Source organism: Armigeres subalbatus, chromosome 2 (genome assembly GCF_024139115.2).
Source record: "Armigeres subalbatus isolate Guangzhou_Male chromosome 2, GZ_Asu_2, whole genome shotgun sequence".
Taxonomy (NCBI): Eukaryota; Metazoa; Arthropoda; class Insecta; order Diptera; family Culicidae; genus Armigeres; species Armigeres subalbatus.
Genome location: NC_085140.1, coordinates 51969900 through 51995738, shown reverse-complemented (window position 1 = coordinate 51995738; position 25839 = coordinate 51969900). Strand labels below are relative to the sequence as shown.

The following is a 25839-nucleotide window of genomic DNA, read 5'->3' as shown; positions in this document are numbered from 1 at the left end:
ATGGCATTCTATGATGACAACACCAAATATCTGGATTTTGTTTCAGTGTTTCGAATATTTTCAAGCTGGCGGTAGAACTTTGACAGCTGCGGAAGAACTTTGCGGAATCCGCAAAACGGAAAATTTTGAAAAGATCCGCAATACCTTAAATTTTTAAAATTGAAGGCTTTAAAAAAGGGGTCTTAGAGAAAGTTGACCTTAAATAAATTGATTGCATAAGAAGATATTATTCAGCCTATTATCAAATGATTAATATTTTAAATGATAGATAATTGAAAGCAAAACACAATGACCACGTGGTTTTATCATTTTCCAACTCTATAACCAACTGCGTAGTAAATCTAGCTATATCAGCTACAGTCAGGTTGGGTCCATACAGCTAGTGTTCAATCCAGTATTTTGCGCTCGATAATGGCGGCCGAGTGAGTGCCTTTTTGACATTCAAGAGGTAGAAAATATTTACATATTTCAATCACAGTAAGCCTTGATTCATTGAAAATCATTGGCACTCATCTGATATCAACAAATAAACAAATGTCAGGTATTTCTTTTACGTTATTCAAGAATTTGGAATTTTTTTTGGCTAAATTTCATTATTTTCTAGGAATGAAACAACAAGAAATTGACAAGTCAATGTTGATTTCAATTAGACAATTTCAACCGGACACCTGGGTGAGGTGAAATCCAGGTAGTGCCAGGCCGCCAGCCCCCAATCAAGCAATACTTACACTTGCGCTCAATGCTCTACGTGAACATCGACACCTCTTATACTCTCACCTTTCCCACTGACTATGCACAATAACGTTCTAGCAGCATCTGTGCCCTAATACTCCACAAGCAGAGCGGCGAAAGTATCATGAGTGACTTAAGGCTTAAGGACCTCACCGTAAAGTTGAAAAAGGCCAAATTTGACCTTATGTAGGTAAATAGTGACAGAAATCCTTTAATGAATCCCTTGACAAATATCAGCACAATGACTTTATACAGTTATTAATGGTTCGTAGCATGTCAATTGTAACAGGTCTAAGGATCAGTAAGTGTCAGTCAGCAGCTGTAAGGATACTTCCACCGCTCTGCTTGAGGAGTATTGTGGCAGTGTCTGTCGGAATGTTATTGCGCACAGTCAGTGGGAAAGGGGAGAGTACAAGATGTGTCGATGTGCAGTGTGCACGCAGATCATTGAGCTTAAGTGCCCAAACACAATGTGAACGGCAATGCGGCAGAACGGTAACGGCAAATTTCCAACACATGGAACTATATGGTGCAGCCCACAATGACGGCTCTGCGGCAAAAGTGACATTGTACTAAATCTCAGAAATTTGAAACTTGGCGGAACAGCAAAGCGGTAAACGTCAAACGTCCCAATCAAGATCAACGAATGAGAATGCCTGAGGTACTTTTTAAGATGATTTGTAAACAAATATATTTTTGCCTAAAAATCTGCACACGAATGTATATATTTTCGAAGAAACAGTAAGTCATGGTGGCCTTCTGTTTATTATACTAATAAAAGTGAAAATAATGACAATAATGTTACAAAAATAAACTGTTTGTGGCTATTTTGAATTGTCAGTATCGCCTTTGAACCGTTCACATTATGGGTTGGTTAGCGGCAAAGCGGCAACGGCAGAACGGCAACGGCAGTTTTAGAACAATTCCGCTCTGCCGCAGTTCCGTTCTGCCGCATTGCCGTTCACATTGTGTTCGGGCACTAATGCTTAAAAGTCCCCTTTTAGAGTATTGCTTGATTGGGGGCCGGAAGCGATTGGATAGGGGAAATGGAGTTTATTTTAATGCATCCAGCGTTGTGAACCCAGCCTGATACTACCTGGTTATCGTCTCACGCAGGTATCCGGTTTCAAATTTCTTTTCCCTTAGAAAAACATATTATAATCATCATTGATTTTTTAATTTCTTGTGGTTTCATTCCTAGAAAATGTTATAAGAAAGGATGAAAAAAGTACCAAATCCTTGAACAACATTAGGCTTTCGGCGATCGTGTACGTACACGCACGTTTCACTCACACTTTTACTCGGTTTGTTTGCAACCACGAGCAGCTGTCACGGCAAAATCAAATGGCATTGTTTGCAACCACGAACCTGCGTTCGTGTTGGTGAGAAATGTCGGCGAGACCCTAATAGAAGAAATACTTGACATTTGTTTATTTGTTTATACCGGATGAGTGCCAATGTTTTTCAATGAATCAAGGCCTAGGCCTACTGTAATTGAAATATGTAAATATTTTCTACCTCTTGAATGTCAAAAGGGCACTCACTTGGCCGCCATTATCGAGCGCAAAATACTGGATACAATTCTGTTTCATCAATTACCAATAAACAAGTTTTAAACATATTGTTTTGACGCATTCCTAGATTACTTTGTCGCTGGAAGAGTCGTTACGGATATTTGGTAGCGCGGAGGAAGAAATTTGAGTCCGGTTTATATGAAGATGCCAGTAAGAACATTTTCAACGACGACCAGTTGCAGCTTTTATCTGGTAAAGTGCGCAAAGTAAAGCAATGGTCTGAAGCAACGATTATGGATTCACTTCAAATTCGATTCGCATGTCAAGGGGGTTACGATAAACTTATAAAAAGAGGTTATCCATTCCCATCCACTAGGACACTAATGCGTCGAATAGCAAACGTGCACTTTCCGACTGGTATTATTGACATTTTTTATTTTATTGTTGAAAAAATCAGTGTTTTTATTACTTTAGGCGTTCTCGAGGACATTCTAAGACTACTAAAGCTCAAAGTAGAAGGAATGACGGATATTGAGCGGGACTGTGGGATAATTCTAGATGAAATGAGCATAGATGAAGCAGAGGAATGGTGTGCGAGCTCCAACCAGCTTGTTGGAAAGACAACTCTTCCTCCAACTAATGACTTGGCATCGAAAGCATTGGTTGTGATGGTTGTTGGAATTGCAGAGCGATGGAAACAAGTAATAGCATATGAATTCACCAAAGCGTCCATTCCTCCGGAGCATCTAAAGCGTCTTGTGCTGACTGTGATTCACAGAGCAGAAGAAATTGGTCTTCGGGTAAATTTCATTACTTCTTATTCCGGTTCTGAGAACCAGAGAATGTGGAAGGATATGGGGCTCAACATTAAAAACCAGCACATTTTAACAAATGTTTCGCTCGATCATCCTGTCGACAAAACCAGAAAGCTTGAAATTTTGCCAGATCCAGTCCATGTGTTCAAGAATGCTATTAATGGAAGGATCAACAACAAGTATCTCGTGGTTCCGAAATGGTACGTTGATAAGCGAGGCCTGACTTCAGACGTTGTTCATCGTGATCATCTTAAGGAACTGTTTAAATACGAGGATGGGAATCAATTAAGAATGGCCCACGGTCTATTTTCGGCGGACGTGGCGTTTGACATGCCGGTTTCTTCTGTCGATAAAATGAAAGTTTCAAATGCTACAAAGTATTGCAACAGAGCAGTTGCTGCTGCTCTACGAGTGATGGCTTCCGAGAAGAATAAACCAGAGCTGATAACAACCGCATGCTACATAGAGGACATATCAGAATGGTTTGCAATCATTAATAATCGTTCTGAAGATCATGCGCTGCGTCAGTCTGATCAAATCGGTTTGCAGGACACAATTGAGAGACTGAAAGATACTATTCGCTTGGTATTCGATGTTCGTGTTGGAGAGTCTGGACGGTGGAAACCGTGGAAGACTGGATTGGTCTTATGCACAAATGCCATAATTCGATTGATCCAGCGTTTATTTTCAAGCGGCCACAAGCAAATTATAACTTCTCGATTTGTGCAGGATTGCTTGGAAAGCCTTTTTTCTTTAATTCGTTCCAAACAACGTCGACCAACTCCTCGGGATTTCGGGAGAAATCTAAAAATTATTACGCTTTCGCAATACATGGCTGCTATTCCAAACTCATCGTACACTTTTGACGATCAGGAGCATCTGGTTGGTATGGCAGACTTCTTGATTCAACGGCGAAAAGAAGCAAGCATACAGAAAACTAAAGCAGTATCATCAACTATGCTCGAACTCAGTGAAGCTATTGAGATGGATTATCAAATGCTTCAAGATGCTTCTGAGGAGATGCTGAATAGAGGAGAAATGAACACGCTATTTTATATTTCGGGCTACATTTTGAAAAGTTTGGCGAATCGAAGTACCGTGTGCAAACAATGCCTGAAAATGACAAACGGTAGAAAGGATGTACATTCTGACTACCAATGTTTTACGTTCCATAGAGCTATCGTCAATAGAAGGAACATGAACTTTCCGGTCATCGATACTTTCAATTTCTTCAAAGCTATCGCAAGCTTTATCGCAACTCCAAAGAGCAATTCAACTCAAGCAATGACCCTCTGAATAATCTAGAGCAGAAGCTAGTAAATGAATTGGCACTTCTTCCAAACATTTTCCATTGCTCTTCTTTCAAGATGACATTAGTTCGGCGTTATGTATCATTCCGTTTGAAATCTGGGCAGAAGAAAAAGCAACAAAAAAAAAAGTTTGACAGCAGAAGCATGCTATCGTAGGTGACAGGCTAGCGAGGATGTTTTTAAGTAAATATTGTTTTTGTATTTTGTTAAATTTAAAAATAATGTCAATTGAATTCTGAATAAACTTGTTTCAAACTTTTGTTGTTGCGAGGCGGCAATGTTCCAGTTAGGGGCGTTATGTCATTAAAAAAGAAGAAAAAATATATTCAGTGAAACGCCTTTTTCTTTCTACTACTCAATTTGATTCTGGTCTACTTCCATAATAATTATTAGTACGGAAGATCGTAAAAAATCATTTTTCAGAATAAAAAAACTGAGTAATAGTGATGCTATTACTTATGTTATGATAGAAACCTCTCTGAAGTTTTTATTTTTTATCATTGTACTTATATTTTATATTTTTTCATTAAAGATTATTATTAAAAATATTTATTTTGAAAATAAATATATTTGGCAGCACTGGCAAGACCCCTGTTACGTGAGAATGGAATTGTGAGCCCCTGATCATAAGTAGAATTAGAAATGTGGTTTATTTGTGTGTGAATTCATCTTCGGTGTTGTTTTGCCTGCTAATCAAATAAAACAGAAACAATGAAGCGGCAGCACGGGAGTGACGGAATTGAAGTTTCCGTTGCTTAAAAAGTGAAACACCGAAGATGTAAGTATTTATTTATTATGTTTAAAGTACTTTAATATTAATATTAAATAAATGTAGCTTTATAGCATGACGCAATATATTGTGTATTTATTGCCGCGCTGAAAGATCGGTGACTTCTGTGCTGACCCGCAACACTATAAAGATCTTCGATCTTGTCTTCGACGCGTTTTGTTCATCATTGTGATTCCATGGATGGCGCCATAGGATTGGACGATGCAACCAAATTTCAATATAGATTTCCACCGCGAGATGCACGGAGATCTGCCGAATCGTTGCTCACTCGGTCCGACATAAGCCGCTAAACTAAGGAACATCATCGAATAGAGACGCACAAGAGATACGTTTCGTTGACGCGGGCAGAAGTTTCAATGCGAGAGATGGGTTGCTGCTGTAACAGAGAACAATAAGCTATCACTGGACAGATGTTTACATCGTATACTGGACAACGCGGAGCGGCATCAATCAGACCGTTCTACAAAGCGATATTGCACCGTAGGGTCATGAACAGAGCAGCACCAACGCACGTCCCACAGGTAGAAGTTCAAACGCATCTTTCAACGTAATAACAGTTCGTTAGTTCGACTATGCAGCTATATACTCGAAATTCTCACGCAAGAACATCTGTGTGTGATGTACAAAATAAGTAAAACTTTGATATGTAGCTTACTCAAAGTGTTACGGGGGGGAATGTTACGTGAGAATGGAATTGTGAGCCCTGATCATAAGTAGAATTAGAAATGTGGTTTATTTGTGTGTGAATTCATCTTCGGTGTTGTTTTGCCTGCTAATCAAATAAAACAGAAACAATGAAGCGGCAGCACGGGAGTGACGGAATTGAAGTTTCCGTTGCGTAAAAAGTGAAACACCGAAGATGTAAGTATTTATTTATTATGTTTAAAGTACTTTAATATTAATAATAAATAAATGTAGCTTTATAGCATGACGCAATATATTGTGTATTTATTGCCGCGCTGAAAGATCGGTGACTTCTGTGCTGTCCGCAACAACCCCCTTATGAGCGGCGACAAAAACTACATGAGGGCACTCAGCTCTGAGTTGTCTTATCTCATCTCAGATGGTGCCTTTCGAAGCAGTGATGAAGGGGTGAATAAGCATATGCGGAATTTTTAAAAATTTCGTTTCAGGTGGTTCGAAACGAAATTCCGCGGAATTTCGCGGAATTTGAGCATGGCGAAATCTAATTTCTTGATTTCGTTACGTTTCGTAAAATTACAAAAATTTCGCTAGAAAAAACTAGCTTCTAACGAAATTAAACGGAATTTCGCGGAATTTCGAAACAAATTTGAACTTGAACCATGCTTTATATTATCAAAAAATTTGGTTGCGCCGCTGAACCAAATCATAAAAAAAAACAGCTTTTTGATTTTACATTTTTATGTTATACAGCTGTTTCTATTAACGCTTACTACATAATCCCATTATGAGTCGACAAATACGTGTTTAGTTTTCTTCTATGAAACGTCTTCAGTGTTTTATTGGAAATATCCAAAAGAAAACGAAAAGTATCTTTAAATTTAATTGGATATAAATCAGATCAGTATAACTTTGTTGAAGCGCCAAAGTCGCGGCGTGGATTCCTAGGGCCCTTCTGAATTTTTTTAGCGCTTCTTTCTTATTAAAGGCCAATTTCTTTATCTCCGCTTAGGCCTCAAACCAGGTTTAAGTGCATGAGTAAGCACCGCTTAAGAGTTAGGAAGGCCCTAAGGAAAACATAATCCAACGTTTCACGTTCAAGCAACAATTAGAATCTTACCTAAAAGTAAGAATAAAAAGTTCAGAGGATTGAAGGTACTCAACACTAAGGTCAATATTCGGAGAATCTTCGAAATGTACATACAGCCCATAAGATTTAAATTTAAACTCTGTGATATTATTTGACTATTTGCACGTGTTACTGCTGGTCACGGGACGGCAGCTAGTCTAGGAAACGCAAACTGAGAAAAATTTGCCTCACGAGCAGAATTTTTTTTAATCAGTATGCTATTGATCGTGTTGATGCTGGTCATGCTAGCTAGTACGGAAGAATACGAGATTAAAAAAATAATGTCTGCATCGAAGAGCACTAAATTATGTAGTGCAGAATCGATCATGTTGTAGAGGCTTATTAAACGAAGCACATTAATTATGCGTCAGATTGATTTGAAACACGGTTTTCGTCTTCGGGTTTTCAAAATAACTTCGTTTAGTCGCTTACCAAGGTGGCTTCACATGAATTACCTTTTCAACTAACCAACGATTCCCGATTTGGTAATGCAGCAACTCAAATGTGACCAAATTCGGTTTATATACAGGGGTTAGACAAAAAGGTTGAGATAGGTAAAAATAAGTCGAAATTCAAATCAGCAAAGTTTATTCGTTATCTAAACAAAAAGGTCCAACATAGATAACGGACGTAGTTCAAGTTAGTGTTGTTTTGGAGAGGTGGCTAGTGGCTCATGGATTTAAACAATAGAACAATTTCGTTGGCTTAAGGAATTAATTTGTAATGCTTATCGGTCGTACTGGGTTTACAGAAATCGCTCTCAATAGATAATGAATCGTTGATTAAAGAAAGACAATTTATCATTCTTCAAGTCGAATTCTTATGGATAGCCTTTTCCCAATATTGTTATACTAAAACATTATTCGCAGAATAGTTCTGTTCGGAATTCAAATCGAATTCAAATTTCAATACTTAAAACTCGATGTGAGAAGAAAAAGTTGGGGCAGACAGCAAAACATATTCAAAGGAACCTGACGGAACATCCAATTTTACTTAATCATTTCAGACCGTTTATTTTCAAATACAATGTTGGAGTGCAACAAAGATACATGCATCTCATTTCACATTCAATCAGCTCTGCATGTAGCATGAAGCACCGAACTGTTCGCACTACTCCAAAACTCCACTGAACCGCCGTTCCAGGAGTAAGTTCATCTTCTGCAGAACTGTGGCTCCATGATATGTCAGCTAGAGCAAAGTGTTTCTGCATGTGTGTACTTTAAGTTTTCACTTAGCAGTTTTATTTGTCTAGTCGTAATGGTATCGCTCCGCTTATCGCTCATCTGCATTTTCTATGCTACGTGGTTCTGCAGCTACCTTCATGATTCAAGTTCAGGGCGAAACGGAGATCGATTTGCACCGAAATGTGTGCATCTGCTTGTAGTCGTCGTCGCCACCGCTATTCGTCCATCATTAATTTCCTAAGCAAACATTTTCGCTCTCGTTGCTGGAAAACTGGCCGCGGCTCAGGGAATGTACGAAATTGAGGAAAAAATACAAAATCAACTGCGTATCGTGATTTTTTCTTCGGTTTTTGTTTTATCGAACCCAGACAAGCCATAAGCGCAGATTTTTTTTTAACTCCTACTTTAAGCGATTTCCAATTTATAATGTACCTACAAAAAATACCCTAGAACTCATTCGCACAGCAATAACAAAGATAAACTCGGGATAACATTTTAATTTGATATTCGGTTGCCAGGCATGCTGACGCCGCTATTCTCATTGCTGTACTCACAAGGGACCCTTTTTCCGTCGAATATATGTTGGAGGTCCTAAGCAAACACAGCCAAAAAGTTGGGTTCATTCTATCCCGACTCTTTGTGGTTTCTTTCTACAAGCGTTTTAGGTAAGCATATGCGGTATTTCGGAAAATTTCGTTGCTGGTGGTTCGAAACGAAATTCCACGGAATTTCGCGGAATTTGAGCATGGTGAAATCTGATTTCTTGATTACGTTTCGTTTCGTAAAATTACAAAAAAAATCGCTAGAAAAAATCAAGCTTCAAACGAAATTTAACGGAATTCTTTATATTATTATTTATATTAATTTTGGCTCTTGAAAGGAGGCTTCCGAGCCTCTTGAAAGGAGGCTTCCGAGCTTCTTGAAAGGAGGCTTCCGAGCCTCTTGAATGGAGGCTTCCGAGCCTCTTGAATGGGGGCTTCAGGCCTCTTCAAAGGAGGCTTCTGAGCCTCTTGAAAGGAGACTTCTGAGCCTCTTGAAAGGAGACTTTGAGCCTCTTGAAAGGAGGCTTCTGAGGCCTCTTAAAAGGAGGCTTCCTGAGCCTCTTAAAAGGAGGCTTCTGAGCCTCTTGAAAGGAGGCTTCTGAGCCTCTTGAAAGGAGGCTTCCGAGCCTCTTGAAAGGAGGCCTGAGCCTCTTGAAAGGAGGCCTGAGCCTCTTGAAAGGAGGCTTCTGAGCCTCTTGAAAGGAGGCTCTGAGCCTCTTAAAGGAGGCTTCGAGCCTCTTGAAAGGAGACTTGAGGCCTCTTGAAAGGAGGCTTCTGAGCCTCTTGAAAGGAGGCTGAGCCTCTTAAAAGGAGGCTTCCTGAGCCTCTTGAAAGGAGGCTTCTGAGCCTCTTGAAAGGAGGCTTCTGAGCCTCTTGGAAGGAGGCTTCTGAGGCCTCTTGAAAGGAGGCTTCTGGAGCCTCTTGAAAGGAGGCTTCTGAGCCTCTTGAAAGGAGGCTTCTGAGCCTCTTGAAAGGAGACTCTGAGGCCTCTTGAAAGGAGGCTTCTGAGCCTCTTGAAAGGAGGCTCTGAGCCTCTTGAAAGGAGGCTCTGAGCCTCTTGAAGGAGGCTCTGAGCCTCTTGAAAGGAGGCTTCTGAGCCTCTTGAAAGGAGGCTTCTGAGCCTCTTGAAAGGAGGCTTCTGAGCCTCTTGAAAGGAGGCTTCTGAGGCCTCTTGAAAGGAGGCTTCTGAGCCTCTTGAAAGGAGGCTTCCGAGCCTCTTGAAAGGAGGCTTCCGAGCCTCTTGAAAGGAGGCTTCCGAGCCTCTTGAAAGGAGGCTTCCGAGCCTCTTGAAAGGAGGCTTTCGAGCCTCTTGAAAGGAGGCTTTCGAGCCTCTTGAAAGGAGGCCTCCGAGCCGGCTTCCGAGTGGTTACCTTCAGTACATTTTCCAAATCAATATTTTCCACATAACGTACATATTCACATATGAGTTTTCGTTACAAAATAAAGTTAACCATCCCAGAAAGGATGTACGGCAAAGACGGACGCTTTGATAATTTAATTATTCTCAAATGGCCCTCGCATACTTCAACACCTTTCAACCATTTTCACACTTGTCGCTGCCTAGCGATAACATTTGGACTCCGTTTCTTTCCCATCTGCTTTCGCACACACGCTGCTCCCTTCCTCTATACGAGCAGCATCGAGACCGATATGCCAGTAAAATTAAATTTATACTTCTTAACAATTTCTATATTTATATATACTCACGGATATGAAACTGAACTGATAAAAAATTGATTAGATTCGGGAGCTATTGACCGCAAAACAGTTAGGCCGTTACAAACATGTTTATGTTATGTTAAGAAAATTATTTTGAGCTTTTTAGTGGAATGTCTTCACTTGTTATAAGACGAGTTTGTACAATCCCCTTGAATTCCACCACTTAATTGTATCTTGACAGATACGTATTTCGACCTCAACAGTAAGGCCGTCTTCAGTGTCTCGTACTTCGTCGTACTATGTCGAGTCAAGTACGAGACACTGAAGACGGCCTTACTGTTGAGGTTGAAATACGTATCTGTCAAGATACAATTAAGTGGTGGAATTCAAGGGGATTGTACAAACTCGTCTTATGACAAGTTAAAATTATGTCCTACTGGTCTCCGAGAGGTCAAGAGGGGGGAATTATAAAAAATAATTATTAAAATTAAAAAAAAAATCCTTAAAACTTCTCGGATTTGTTAAGGAACGTTTTGAAATCCTCAAAATCATTCGATTTCTTAAAATATTATTTTTGGCCAAAAAAATCCGAGGGGGGGAACATAATTGTTTTTTAATTTTTGGAACGCCCTTATCTGTCCTCGAAAAAATAAAATCAGAATTGCGTACTCCGTGGGAACAAAATTCAAATTTCGTTTCGTTTTGTAAAGTTTGATTTCGAGGTCTCGAAAGTAAATCTATACATATTTCGTTTCGTTTCGTTTCGTCAGGGAAAAGTGTGTTATCGCAATAGCCTTAGTTTAAGGCCTTCAAAGCCCAGCAGCAGGGATTGATTCGCGATGTGATGCGGCATCTGGCGCAGCTTGTTCCAGTAAATCAAGTAGCAACTTTTTAAACATTTATGAGCAATACCAACCAACCAGCCGACTCCCCCTCCTCCGTTGGGAAAACTCATTTTTCTAATGCATCCCGCTCCTTGTAACTGCCGAGGAGGGCGACAGAATAAAAGTACCGACTCACGTCACGTCTCGCGGGCGCGCGCAAACACACACATACGGATGGAAACATAATTCATATCCGAAAAATTTACATTCTCCAGTTCCAGCTTTTATGGGCCCTGCGGCAGCGGTTCCTCATCCGAATGGGTGCACAGAATGTGAAATGAGCATCAATTTTGTTTAGCAGTCAAATGGAATTGATGTATGAGCTAGGATTGTGAATAACATCCAACGTATTTTATGATTCTTGTTATGAAAAAGTATATAATATCTACATTCTTGCGCATAATCTCAGAAAAAAATATTATTGTGTCATTGAAACGTATCTCAATAAATATTTATTTATAATATATAATATTAATAATATTATTAAGTCAAAATGTTTTCAAATTTTTCTTTGTACAAATGTTTTCTGTGTTGATTCGGGATTTGACACCTGTTTCAGCGCATAGAAATTTGAAAACATTTTCCTTTTGATTCCCTTAGAAGAGAGAACCAATGTTTATGTTATGGACTTCAACTTTAAGAGTCTTTGGCCGAAAGGCATTTTGACGAAAGTCATTCAGCCGAAGGCCACTAAGCCGATAGTTGTTTGGCCGAATATGCCTTTTTTTTTTAACAAACCATTAGACCGAAATCCATTTTAACGAACGGATCATACGACCGTAAATGTCACTCGGTAGAACATTAGTAAAAGTGAAAAGCGATTTTCAGTTTAGTTTGTATTATATTTATCTACTTCAAAGTATGCAGAAATTATTGGACGGCGACCTACCCATAACTGTAACTAGCATTAAGCTAATTTTGCTATAGAATTATGCTCGGGAAAACATATACATAATTTTCTAAGGCTTCGTCTTTTCCCAAAATCCCAAATTTCCCAAAGCAAACTTAAGTTAAACATTAAAGTAAGTGTGTAATAATTTCCGAAAAACGCTGCTCACACAGCTAGATTACTTTCGGCCAACATTGAATTGTTTTCGACGTTTTCGACAGATATCTTATTGGTTTTCTAGTCTAAAATTATTTCAGAATTTCGTTAAAAAATTCAATTCTTATAATTTTGGAACACAAAAAGATTTTTTTAAACTTCTCATAAACTCCATTTGAAAATACTTAAACTTCTTGCATTTATTTTGAAATATCTTCAGAGGAGGAACTTCCGGAGAAATTCGTGGAAGAACTTTCGGATGAATTGCCAGAGGCCTGGAGGAACTTCCGGAGGAATTCCTGGAGGAGCTTCCGGAGGAATTCCTGGAGGAGCTTCCGGAGGAATTCCTGGAGGAGCTTCCGGAGGAATTCCTGGAGGAGCTTCCGGAGGAATTCCTGGAGGAGCTTCCGGAGGAATTCCTGGAGGAGCTTCCGGAGGAATTCCTGGAGGAGCTTCCGGATGAATTCCTGGAGGAGCTTTCTGAGGAATTCCTGGAGAAGCTGGAGGAAATTCCTGGAGGAACTGCCGGAGGAGCTCCTGGAAGAACATTCGGAGGAATTCCTGGAGGAACTTCGGAGGAATTCCTGGAGGAACTTCCGGAGGAATTCCGGGAGAAACTTACGGAGGTATTCCTGGAGGAACTTCCGGAGGAATTCCTGGAGGAACTTCGGAGGAATTCCTGGAGGAACTTCCGGAGGAATTCCTGGAGGAACTTCCGGAGGAATTCCTGGAGGAACTTCCGGAGGAATTCCTGGAGGAACTTCCGGAGGAATTCCTGGAGGAACTTCCGGAGGAATTCCTGGATGAACTTCCGGAGGAATTCCTGGAGGAACTTCCGGAGGAATTCCTGGAGGAACTTCCGGAGGAATTCCTGGAGGAACTTCCGGAGGAACTTCCGGAGGAATTCCTGGAGGAACTTCCGGAGGAATTCCTGGAGGAACTTCCGGAGGAATTCCTGGAGGAACTTCCGGAGGAATTCCTGGAGGAACTTCCGGAGGAATTCCTGGAGGAACTTCCGGAGGAATTCCTGGAGGAACTTCCGGAGGAATTCCTGGAGGAGCTTCCGGAGGAATTCCTGGAGGAACTTCCGGAGGAATTCCTGGAGAAACTTCCGGAGAAATTCGTGGAAGAACTTTCGGATGAATTGCCAGAGGCCTGGAGGAACTTCCGGAGGAATTCCTGGAGGAACTTCCGGAGGAATTCCTGGAGGAGCTTCCGGAGGAATTTCTGGAGGAGCTTCCGGAGGAATTCCTGGAGGAGCTTCCGGAGGAATTCCTGGAGGAACTTTTGGAGGAATTCCTGGAGGAGCTGTGGAGCAATTCCTGGAGGAGCTTCCGGAGAAATTCCTGAAGGAAATACCTGGAGGAACTTCTGGAGGAACTTCCGGAGGAATTCCTGGAGGAACTTCCGGAGGAATTCCTGGAGGAACTTCCGGAGGAATTCCTGGAGGAACTTCCGGAGGAATTCCTGGAGGAACTTCCGGAGGAATTCCTGGAGGAACTTCCGGAGGAATTCCTGGAGGAACTTCCGGAGGTATTCCTGGAGGAACTTATGGAGGAATTCCTGGAGGAACTTCCGGAGGAATTCCTGGAGGAACTTCCGGAGGAATTCCTGGAGGAACTTCCGGAGGAATTACTGGAGGAACTTCCGGAGGAATTCCTGGAGGAACTTCCGGAGGAATTCCTGGAGGAACTTCCGGAGGAATTCCTGGAGGAACTTCCGGAGGAATTCCTGGAGGAACTTCGGAGGAATTCCTGGAGGAGCTTCCGGAGGAATTCCTGGAGGAACTTCCGGAGGAATTCCTGGAGGAACTTCCGGAGGAATTCCTGGAGGAACTTCCGGAGGAATTCCTGGAGGAACTTCCGGAGGAATTCCTGGAGGAACTTCCGGAGGAATTCCTGGAGGAACTTCCGGAGGAATTCCTGGAGGAACTTCCGGAGGAATTCCTGGAGGAACTTCCGGAGGAATTCCTGGAGGAACTTCCGGAGGAATTCCTGGAGGAACTTCCGGAGGAATTCCTGGAGGAACTTCCGGAGGAATTCCTGGAGGAACTTCCGGAGGAATTCCTGGAGGAACTTCCGGAGGAATTCCTGGAGGAGCTTCCGGAGGAATTCCTGGAGGAACTTTCGGAGGAATTCCTGGAGGAACTTCCGGAGGAATTCCTGGAGGAACTTTCGGAGGAATTCCTGGAGGAACTTCCGGAGGAATTCCTGGAGGAACTTCCGGAGGAATTCCCGGAGGAACTTCCGGAGGAATTCCTGGAGGAACTTCCGGAGGAATTCCTGGAGGAACTTCCGGAGGAATTCCTGGAGGAACTTCCGGAGGAATTCCTGGAGGAACTTCCGGAGGAATTCCTGGAGGAACTTCCGGAGGAATTCCTGGAGGAACTTCCGGAGGAATTCCTGGAGGAACTCCCGGAGGAATTCCTGGAGGAACTTCCGGAGGAATTCCTGGAGGAACTTCCGGAGGAATTCCTGGAGGAACTTCCGGAGGAATTCCTGGAGGAACTTCCGGAGGAATTCCTGGAGGAACTTCCGGAGGAATTCCTGAAGGAACTTCCGGAGGAATTCCTGGAGGAACTTCCGGAGGAATTCCTGGAGGAACTTCCGGAGGAATTCCTGGAGGAACTTCGAACGAAATAACATTCAATATTTAATAATTAAATTAGATTGATTTTTGCAAGCAAGCAAAATTTAATTTTTTTTTCGATTTAAAAGAACAGTAAGATTTATTGTTGCGTTTATTTGCATGTGCCAAATAATGTGCATAACAATATTTAAATGTAAAATTACAACATATTTTTATCTGTGAAACAATCTTTTCGATCACCGGCATTTCCGACCAAATGACTCTTTCTGCCAAACAACCATTTCAGCCTAACGGCATTTTTGGCTAAATGACCAGTTCCGCTGAATATTATTTTCGATCGTATGTTGTTTTCGGCCGTGTGTCGCTTTTGGCCAAAAGACATTTTTGGTCAAATTGTTTACGGCCTAACGACCGTTTCGGCCAAACGTCAAAAGCCAAAACGTACTTGGCGAAATTGTCCATCTCTTCACGAAATGTGCAATAAGTCTAATCTAGATTACGAGTGACTCAGGAGCAGGAATATTGAAGGCGCAAAGAAATTATAATTGATGTACATATGAGTAATTGCGATAAGCAACCGCGCCTACATGCTTTCCACATTCATTAGAGTACAGGTCACTTTCCTTTTGTTAGTCATTGAGCCCATTATTTATTCAACAAAAGTATAACGAATTTGAAGCGCAAGGAATCACCAGAAAACGTTATACCCAACTCCAGTCCACGTTATACCCACTTACAAAATGCTAAATTTAACCACGTGGTTATATGGTCTCCTCTAGTTAGCCTTGCAAGCATAGGCATGGGATTGACCATCCGGGAATGGCGTGTTCGATTCTCGGTCCCGTTTATGATGTTTTCGGGTGGAAGACATTCTTGATTCCTTGGACATATTAAATCCATTGTATGAAAAGCCTTTAATTGATAACTAAAAAAATGCTTAGTTGCAGTTGCAATTTAGAGCCATCTTTCGGTTATAAAATCATTTGAACCCCCATCCTTTCAGCACAACTTTGTTGTACAAAAGCGGCAAACACATGCTCAACAATCTTGGAAACCACTGCCCCAACATACATGACATTCAGCCATCATATCCACTGACTCGGCCCGTATGTTCCGACTGTTGGGCGCGTTACATCTTTCCATTTGATGAAGCTCCGCAAAACCTTCCTAAGCTTCGGAACAGAGTTTTCAATTTCCATTCTCGCCTTCAGTCACGTCAGTCCGCTGAGCTTCGGCGCCAATATCCAGCTGCCGAGACCGAGACGAAGAGGCCCACGAATATTGAGTGATGTTAGAATTCGACCTTTCCGTGTCCAACTATGTGTGGCACCTTTTGCTGATGGGTTTGGGCTGGCGAGCATCAGTCGGTAAGGGTGTGCGCGTAACATAAATTCTCATTTGGGCATCATGAATATGCATTTTCCAACCATCCTTCTCCCGGCACTAACTGCTCACCGACCACCAGCACCCGTCTTCTAGCATCAGGAAGCTTCAGCCTCGGTTCGGGATCATTTCAATCTTCTCCTAAAACATGACGACGACGATGGGTCGGGGGGCACTGGAGCCATATGTGTGATATGTGTTGCTTTGCAGCATTGTTGCCTTGATGTGAGCCGAATGATAAAGAAGGTGGAAGATTTTCAAATCTAATCCGAAATTTGCGATGTGCTTGTTTCTGGCAGGTATCTGGAGAATTTGGTCGTCATTTTATAGGGCTTTATGAATTTGGGTAGTTTAGCTTTTCACGGACGCAAACAAAAGTGAAACACAAGTATGGCGAAAGGCAGTGAAATAACATTTTCAAATTTAACAGAGGATCAAACTTAGCCTTGACGGGAAAATGGTGTATACGTCAATCATAGTGACAATGATTTTATCAAACATTTAGGACGCATCACTATGATGTTTCACGAGCTATCCTCGATATAATCTTTTCTTGCGATTGTTAAAAAAAATGTATAATTGAAGTTTTTATGGTTTTTTCTTCTCTTAGCTATCGTCTTCTGCTAGCGTATTTTCACTTGACGAATATACTTTCGTTCATTCTCTGAGCTCCATGCACAGCTCCCTAAGACACAACGTTGATTCAAAAATCAATTTCTCCGACCATGTTTCTATTTGTATCGATGTATCACTTTTCTACGCCGTGTTGTAGTCGGCAATCGATTGAAGCACACTAAATGAGAGCGGAACCTGCTTCCCGTAGGCTGATCCCGAAAGCAGAACAGAGCATCCGGCGGCGGTGTGTAGGCCCAAAATGACATGAGATACGTTTCATTCCGAGCGGAAACTAAGTTGCTATTTAAAATAGCGTCCCATGTGAAACTCAATAATAAGAAAATATTGTTTGATGGGACTAGAACCCACAACTTCCTGCTTGGAGGTATGTTCCAGCCAATTCATTGATCAAAATTACTTGCTTATTTAAAATAGTGAGTAATCTCCGCATAAGTGAAAATGAGACAACTTCGTCATTTAACAAAAGAATTTCACTTCTTTGTGGGATGTATATATTTCGATAAATTCAATATGTTTAAATAGAAAGTAAATTTCGTTCGAACAGTCTTTTTCTCGTCGTCGAGCGAATGTGTATTTCATTTGAATATAGATGACAGTAATTTCTCCCATGCACATGTGCATACCAGGTTCCAAGCTGTTTCGGTTGGGTTTGCGTTTTTTCGTTGCCCTCTCTGTCCACCACATCTCGAAACGGTGGCCTCTTATCGGATGAAGCTTTTTTCCTGGACCGGAGTGTTGTGTGCATGTGCACATATATATACACACACACACACATACCTATTTCTCATTGCTGTCTTTTTTCCGTTTTCTTTTCTCTCCGCAGGTATTCCAGGCACCGGGAATTCTGGCCGTGACGCCGTTCGAGTTTCGCATCCGGTACAAATTCATAAGTCAATCAGACGCCATTGTCAGGTAAAATTATTCAACAGAAACTGTACCTACTGGTGCTGGAGCAAAAATTGCACCGAAGCTCTTTGGGAGTTTTTTTTAGAGCATATGCCATTGTGTGAGTGAGTGTTATTGTGGGCGAATTATTGGTTGAGTTGTCTCGTGAATGTCTGGTAAGAAATTGAATGTTTTGCGGACAGTATAGAGGAATTGGCATTGATTCACAATGAATGAGATGTGTTAATTTTTGGATATGAAAATTCTCAGTGGAATACAATATTTTAAAGAAGCAAGGCTTAATGTACAGTTTAGTGTTGATAGTATTACTAATTGACTAGCATTGTTGATTACATTACCTTTAAAAATGGGGATGTTCTATTGCTATGAGTAGGCAAATAGCCCCCGGGGATTATTTGAGAACGACAGAAAAGGTAAGTTCTTTTCCCTCATTTTACTGAGAACAGCGCGTGGAGGCGCGTGGTACATCTTGGGTAGTTTATACTAAAGCAGTGATCTTCAAAGTGCGGCCCTCGAAGCCATTTCCTGCGGCCCGCGTAGGATTTCAGAATATACACTACATGCGGCCCATTGAAAAACATTACATCCAGGAAAAACTTTCATAGTGCCCAGCTTATCGTTGTAATCGGGGTATATGTCAAGTTCACATCATTATGAATGTTGTCACTTAATAATAAGTTAAGTTGTGGCAAAATTCGATTGGAAATTTACTTACTTACTTTTGGATCCTGTACACCTCCGGTGGTGCAAAGGGCCGACTTGAAAGATCTCCATCCTGAGCGTTGCTCGGTTATCGCTTTAACCTGTTGCAAGGTTAGATTTCGGTCGACTTCTTTTATTTCTTTATTGAGGTTTCGCCGCCATGATCCTCTTGGTCTGCCTCTGCTGCGATGTCCTGCTGGGTTCCAGTCTACTGCTTGCTTACAGATTTCGTTTCCGCCCCTACGTAGAGTGTGGCGGACCCAGCCCACTTCCGCTCCCGAATTTCTGTTGCTATCGGTCTCTGGTGACAACGACGATGGAGCTCGTTGTTTGAGATCTAATTTTGATCCAATATACCGCAGGCATCTGTTGATGAAAACCTGCAGCCGTTGAGTGTTCTCCACTGATACACACCATGTTTCGCTAGCGTATAACAGCACAGATTTCACGTTAGAGTTTAACATTCGTATTTTGGTGCGTTCACTTATCTGCCTGTTTTTCCAGATATTTCTTAAACTTGCAAAGGCAGCCATTGCTTTCTTGATCCGTGCGCCTATGTCGATCTTGGTGCCGCCGTCTGACGCCATTTGGCTACCAAGATATTGGAAGCTTTCAACATTCTCCACTGGTTGCCCGGCTACTGTGAAACTGGAAGGGGTCACCGTGTTTACATCCAACGATTTGGTTTTGTTGACGTTGATGACTGCCGAAGAGGAGCGCTCGGCAAGGTCGTTGAGCTTACTCTGCATATCAGAGCGCCGTTGCGCGAGGAGTGTACCGTCATCAGCCAATTCGAAGTCGTTTAGGTGCTCCATGGTTATAGGCTGCCATAACAGCCCGCGGTTTGGTTCACGGTCAATCGCATCTACCAGAATCTCGTCGTTTACGATGAGGAACAGTAACGGTGATAGAATACATCCTTGCCTCACACCAGCTACGACCCGGATAGGGTCGGACAGGACCCCATTGTGCAGCACTCCACACGAAAAGGCCTCGTACTGTGCTTCGATGGGGCCGATGATTTTCTCAGGAACCCTCTTGCGTCTCAGGGCGCCCCACATATTCTCGTGATTGAGACCGTCGAAAGCTTTTTCGTAGTCAATGAATACCAAGTAAAGGGACTCTTGGAATTCGTTGATCTGCTCCAAAATGATGCGAAGCGTGACAATATGGTCCACACAGGATCTTCCGGCACGGAATCCAGCCTGCTGCCGCCGGAGAGTCGCATCAACCATCTCCTGAATCCGGGCTGGGATTACTTTGCATCAGCAACATAATGCCTCGCCAGTTATCGCATACAGTCTGGTCACCCTTTTTGGGTACTAAGATACCTTGCATCCAGTCGACCGGGAAAGTTGCGATGTCCCAAATATTACGAAATAAACGATGCAGTAGTTGAGCGGATGTCATGGGGTCAGCTTTGAGCATCTCGGCTGATATGCGGTCGACCCCTGGGGCTTAATTCGATTTCATGCTTTGGATGGCTGTTTGAATCTCTAGCAGTGATCTAGTCGGATCTTAGGCACACCCTTATTTTTTTTACCGGGAATCTCAGCAAAATGTTAAACTTTTACCGAGTTTCGCACAGCCGTGCCCCAGCAAGCATGTTTTTGCCGAGATTTCTGTCAAAGTTTCTGAAAATCAGTCATTATTGCCGGAATGTCAGTTTTTAATTTGCTGGGCAGACGGCTGTGCGGATTTCGGCCGAGCTGCAGAAATAAAAACTGAGTGTGCAGATCAATGATCATGCCGAGGTGGTGATGGCCTGGCTGGCACTTGAAAAAGTTGTTCGAAGTGCTCGAACCAGCGTTTCAGCTGATCAGTTGGGTCGGTCAATAACTGATCATTCGCGTCTTTCAAAGGCATCGTTGCATTCATCTTCGCCTCGCTTAAACGTCGCACAGTGCTGTGTCCCTTGGACAAAAATGGAAAAATCGACTCTCGTATTTAGTCGAATCAAGCAGACCATGATATTAACATATGTTTCAATTATGCTGTATGCGCATTAGTATCTTTGTGAGGTCACTGGGACGATCAAAACAACTTGTGTTTGTAAACATTTCCATCGCTGTGGATGATTTATCACCTGTTAGTGAAAAGCATCTTTTTCATTGCCAAGGTTTTCGAAACGGCACCTATCACTGTGAAAATCGATATGGAAAGCGTAAAATCAAGTAAGAAAGATCCAATTCAATGTGTTTCAATGGGACATATTTCGATCATTGTGATAAGTGAAGCTTCCAAGTCTTGGGCATGAAGTTATATAGGAAGAAATAATCTACAACTTTAAACAGCTTTTAAAAAAAGTACATCAAAACACATCTCTGAAAATCGCAGCAGATCTCACTTACAGTATTCTTTAGAGAATGGAAGTGATTCCAGCTGCTTTTATTTGCTCTATTGATAGCTGTTAACTATTGTCTAGACGAAACTCTTGCGCTCAATAACATGGATATAGACAAACAGTGGCTTTCCGTTGATCCGTCCCACCGGAAAGCTCATGTGTTGAAGTTTCTGTCTGATTTATATAATCCAGATGATTTCTCCGAGGAACTTGAGAGAGAACTAAAGCAGTTTTGCAGAATCTTTTGTTTGAGAATTGATCAAAAATGGTTAAAAAGCTTTCATTCGGGAAATTCGAGAAGCTAAACTCTCTGATTGTCTTCGTTGGTAAATCTTCTTCGCAATCCGAAAACAAATATTGAAGGAATTGCCCAGTCTTCATTCAACATCGCGAAGGGTAGACCTCAAAAACCGTTTCAGAAATGTTCAAATAAAACTAAGAAACTACATGTTGAAGACCTTATCAATAAAAATGAACCTGAGGAGCTAGCATCTGCGGCCAATATCAATGAAATGCGGCAAATCATGAAAAGATTTTGACAGCGACACAAGCACTACTGGGGTTGTACATTGACTAGAATTTTTTTCGAGAGAAAGTACAATATGCTTCAAAGCACTTTAAACGAGGTACATGCAAATCTGCTTCCTAACCTTTACGCGTTGAAAAAGGAAAAGGAAAAAATCTTTCCTAAGGTTTCCGCGTCTGAAACGTCCGCTGCAGCAATTTTCGGTAGAGAGCACAAGGACGGTGAAACTTATATGCAAATAAGATTTTGATGGAAGCATAAGACATAGCACCTACACACGAACACAAATAGTGGTGAACTTTATTTTTAATTTAAAAATCACTTTAATAAAGAAATAGAAAAAAAAACCTGCACACGAAAATTTTCGAAGGCTGAGAGCTCAGATGAGAGTCTGCTTGTTGCTCTAGTTCCATTAAAAATTATCTACATTAAAAACAACACTATCCTCTGGTCAAATCCGTGGCCATGTTCAACATACTTCATTCTCTGGCCATGCGGAAAATGCTCCCGGTCACCACGAGCACGCTGGCTTCTACCCCTCTGTTACTAACTTCATAATAAGATGATTGTACATATCACAAAGAACCATGGCTCCGTAAAGAGTTATACATGCCTGAGCCTACCAAATAAACGAACTTGAAAAATGATACCGTCGTTCAAAACAATTACTCGAATCATTTCTAAGGATATTCTGATTCTTTAGTATAAAACATGAGAGCTGGCGTTTATGTCACTTATGAGATGATCAATTGGAAATTGGTTAATTGTTGTAATAGAAACTGTTATCATACCACATATTTTTCGTAAAAAGATCCTGGTTCTTTGAGGCATATAGTAAAATCTGGCTTTTACGGGTTTTATGCAATTATCTGTTCAAATAGGTCAATTATGCAAATAGTAGTTTTTATCATAAGTCACAATTTTTCCAAAATGATCTCGATTATACGAAGCTTATTTTATGTTATGAAATTTGGACGCCACTTATGCAATTATCAATTTAACATAGGTCAATAATGCAAATAGTAGAAAAACTAGTTTACAACCATTTTCCCAAAGACACCATTGAGTTAAAACGTGTAGAATGTAAGTTATGATTTTTGTCCCGTAGGTCCATACGTTCGAAGCACTGTGCGTCGTGAGATATCGTAGAGGAGGCGAATGTCCCCGGTTGCGGCGGCTCTCTCTCCTTCGACGGCCAGAGAGTCTGCCCACGCTCGTTTGTCCCGTCGACATGAGCGTTTCACTTCCTTCTCAAGAGCCGCGTATCGTTGACGGGCTAAGACTTTCGCTCCTCTGGTTTTTGATCGCTCTATCGCGGCTTTGGCTTCTCTTTGCTCCTCTATTTTCCTCCAGGTCTCATCGGTGATCCATTGTTTTCTCTGGGTGCGTAGTTCGCCCAGATTGTTCTCGCTGGTGGCGATGAAGGCATTCTTGATGGCGGTCCATTGGTCTTCCACGCTGCCACCTTCCGGAATATCTGCAGCACGCGTCTCCAGTTCTTCAACGAAGGACCGTTTTACCGTGGCATCTTCCAGTCGGCGTGTGTTGAATCGTCGTCCAAATCTTTCCTCCTGCCGACGAATCCGCGCAATGCGCAGGCGTATTTCGCCGATGAGGAGGTGATGATCAGACGAGATATCGGCACTACGTTTATTCCGTACATCAAGAAGGCTCCGTTTCCATTTTCGGCTGATGCAGATATGGTCGATTTGATTTTCTGTGAAGCCGTCACGGGAGACCCACGTGGCCTTGTGAACCGGTCGATGAGGGAAGAGTGATCCGCCGATCACCATATCGTTATTTCCACAACATTCTGCGAACAGCTCTCCGTTTTTGCTCATTTCTCCGAGACCCTTGATATCACCCTTCGGAATTCTATCTACGACGGCATTGAGTTGACTGTAGAAGTACTCTTTGTCTTGCAGATCGGCAGCATCTGTTGGCGCATAACATTGGATTATAGTAAATCTGGCAACGATTATCCTTTCACTTATAGGTTCCCACTTCATAAGCGCAGAGTGTGCCTGAGCGCTTAGTAGGAAGCCAACTCCGCGATGCCGGGGAGCGTGTTCACCTCGTAAACCAGAGTATAGCAGAACTTGTCCCGACGGCGTTCTGTGTTCTCCAAAGTTTGGCCAACGGACTTCACTCAGTCCCAGGATCTCAAGCTTCAGGCGGCGTGCCTCATTGGCAAGTTGTGCCAATTTACCCTGCTGGGCTAGGGTTAAAACGTTCCATGTTCCTATTCGTGTCCGTTGTTTCGCGCTAAGAGTCGTCGCCGTAAAATCAGTCCGTATTCTTTCATTATCGGATTCTCGAACAAATTGATGTTTCGGGAACAGTAGGTTGTTGGTCCAAGGTTCCCTACCACCGGGATGGGGCTGCCATCTTAGGTATAGCTGCTATTCCCGGGAATGGCATTTCATACTCAGCCGCTGGATGCCAGAACAGACGCTGTTGGAGCCGCACCTCCTTGATGAACAGACGCTCGATCAGTCGGGTCAAATTTATTTAAAGTCCCACCCAACACCAGGACTAGACTAGTGCGCTTTGAACGGCACTCGGTCGCTTTGATAGGGCCTGCTTGGGGACACATGCAGCTTTTTATAGAAGTTCAACAGAGTCCACTGTCGAACCCCACCACATCCTAGGCAGACCCCACAGGACGCACCCTCTCACTCTAGTTGATGTCAGAAGGACAACAGTGCCCAGGCTACACTACTAGCTAAGTACGCAACCCTTAGCTGGCGGTCAATTGTCATCGGAAAACCCGTGGAAGCGTGAGTATTGGAACTTGTGAGGACCAGAGCTATGTTAGGCGCCCCTTCCCGGATGTTACCTCACCATTTCGTAGCCCGGATCTCAGTAATGGATAACTAATAATGAATTGTAATGGTAATATTCGCTCATAAATGTCCTATAACAGATTATATGAGTGATTTAATTTGAGTGTGGACTTGCGTTTACCCCGGCAGACACCTATTGCTGCTAACCGCAAGTCAGGCCCATCTGTATACTTACTTGATACTTGCTACTTGATGGGCTACAGCTCTTCGATGAACCTACGCCGAATGGAGTATCCTTCTCCACTGGACTCGATCCTGGGCCAATCGCTTCCAGTCGCCCTGAACATTGAGCGCCCTCAGGTCCTCTTCAACTGCAAAAAGCCATCGTGTACGCGGCCTTCCACGAAGCCTGCGGCCTCTTCCGGGTTCTCTACTAAATATTATCTTCGCTTGTCGTTCTTCCGGCATACGAACAACGTGACCAGCCCACCGGCCCATCTGTATATGGATGCCATAAGCGAGAAGCTGCCCTCCTTAGCCGTGCGGTAAGACGCGTGGCTACAAAGCAAGACCATGCTGAGGGTGGCTGGGTTCGATTCCCGGTGCGCCGGTCTAAGCAATTTTCGGATTGAAAATTGTCTCGACTTCCCTGGGCATAAAAGTATCATCGTGCTAGCCTCATGATATACGAATGCAAAAATGGTAACCTGGCTTAGAAACCTCGCAGAAGAAGAAGAAGCGAGAAGCTGCCGTTAAATGCCACCAAGCTTTCGAGAGAAAACGCGCGTGTAAGTTAGCAGAAACGAACTGCACTAGCTTAAAGCCCTGTAAGTTGCATTAATTTGACGTCTATGCTGGCTTGCGAACAAAGGCGCAGAATTTGGAGATGGCGAGATCAATTCGCAATCAGATTTAGGATGTTTCATGTGGGAAACATTCTCGAAACCTGGGCATAGTGTATCTATTGTATTTGCCACAGAAGATACATACTAATACCCCAAATAACATTTTGAGTTTCATGATTTACTACAAGAGTAATTATATCCTACAACAATAAAATCCTAGTCAAGGCATTTGCTCCTTCATCGCTTACACCAAATCCTCTTGAAGAGTAGTATCTGCCAAGTTGGCCCACTCTTGAAATGGTTTTGAAGGGTAAATGCAAGACGTGTTTCAAGACCGAAATGTGACGAAACCTGAATACGAACTCGGCACCAAAAACCTTTTGAAATCCATTTGTACACTGTTATAAAAGAAAGTTGATCTTATTTAAAACCTTTTCTAAGCCACTTGATATTGTTGCCTGCGGAGTTCTCTAGATCTTGCTTTATTATATAATAAATTTCGTTCAGTCTCAACAAAATAAAGTAAAGTTTATTGTACATGAAACCAAAAACTCCTTAATCAAATATTGAAATAAAATATTCTAAATTATTGATAAACATAATGAAAGCAGAATTAGTCTATGGTGCATCAATTTCAGTTGCCAAATGAGATTTACTGTTGCATATGGTGCGAAACCCCGATATAACTGATGCGCTTTCAGTAAACCCCATTCTAACAATTGTTTTCGATAAACAAATGTATGTTAAATTTGAATATTTCTGCATACATACCCTATAAAACATTCGACAGATGGGAAATTTCCTGATACACCGACGAAGTCGGGTGCCGACGAAACACACCGATTTTATCACCAACGAAATCGGGTGTCAACCAAG

General features: G+C 42.2%; 1 protein-coding gene across 1 annotated transcript in view; it reads left to right on the top strand.

The window, feature by feature from the left end:
• LOC134214388 (uncharacterized) overlaps window positions 1–25839 on the top strand; it is a 292243-nt gene that overhangs the window by 124522 nt on the left and 141882 nt on the right. The window contains 1 exon segment of the mRNA XM_062693771.1: window positions 17678–17766. Coding sequence (XP_062549755.1) covers window positions 17678–17766 — 89 coding nt within the window.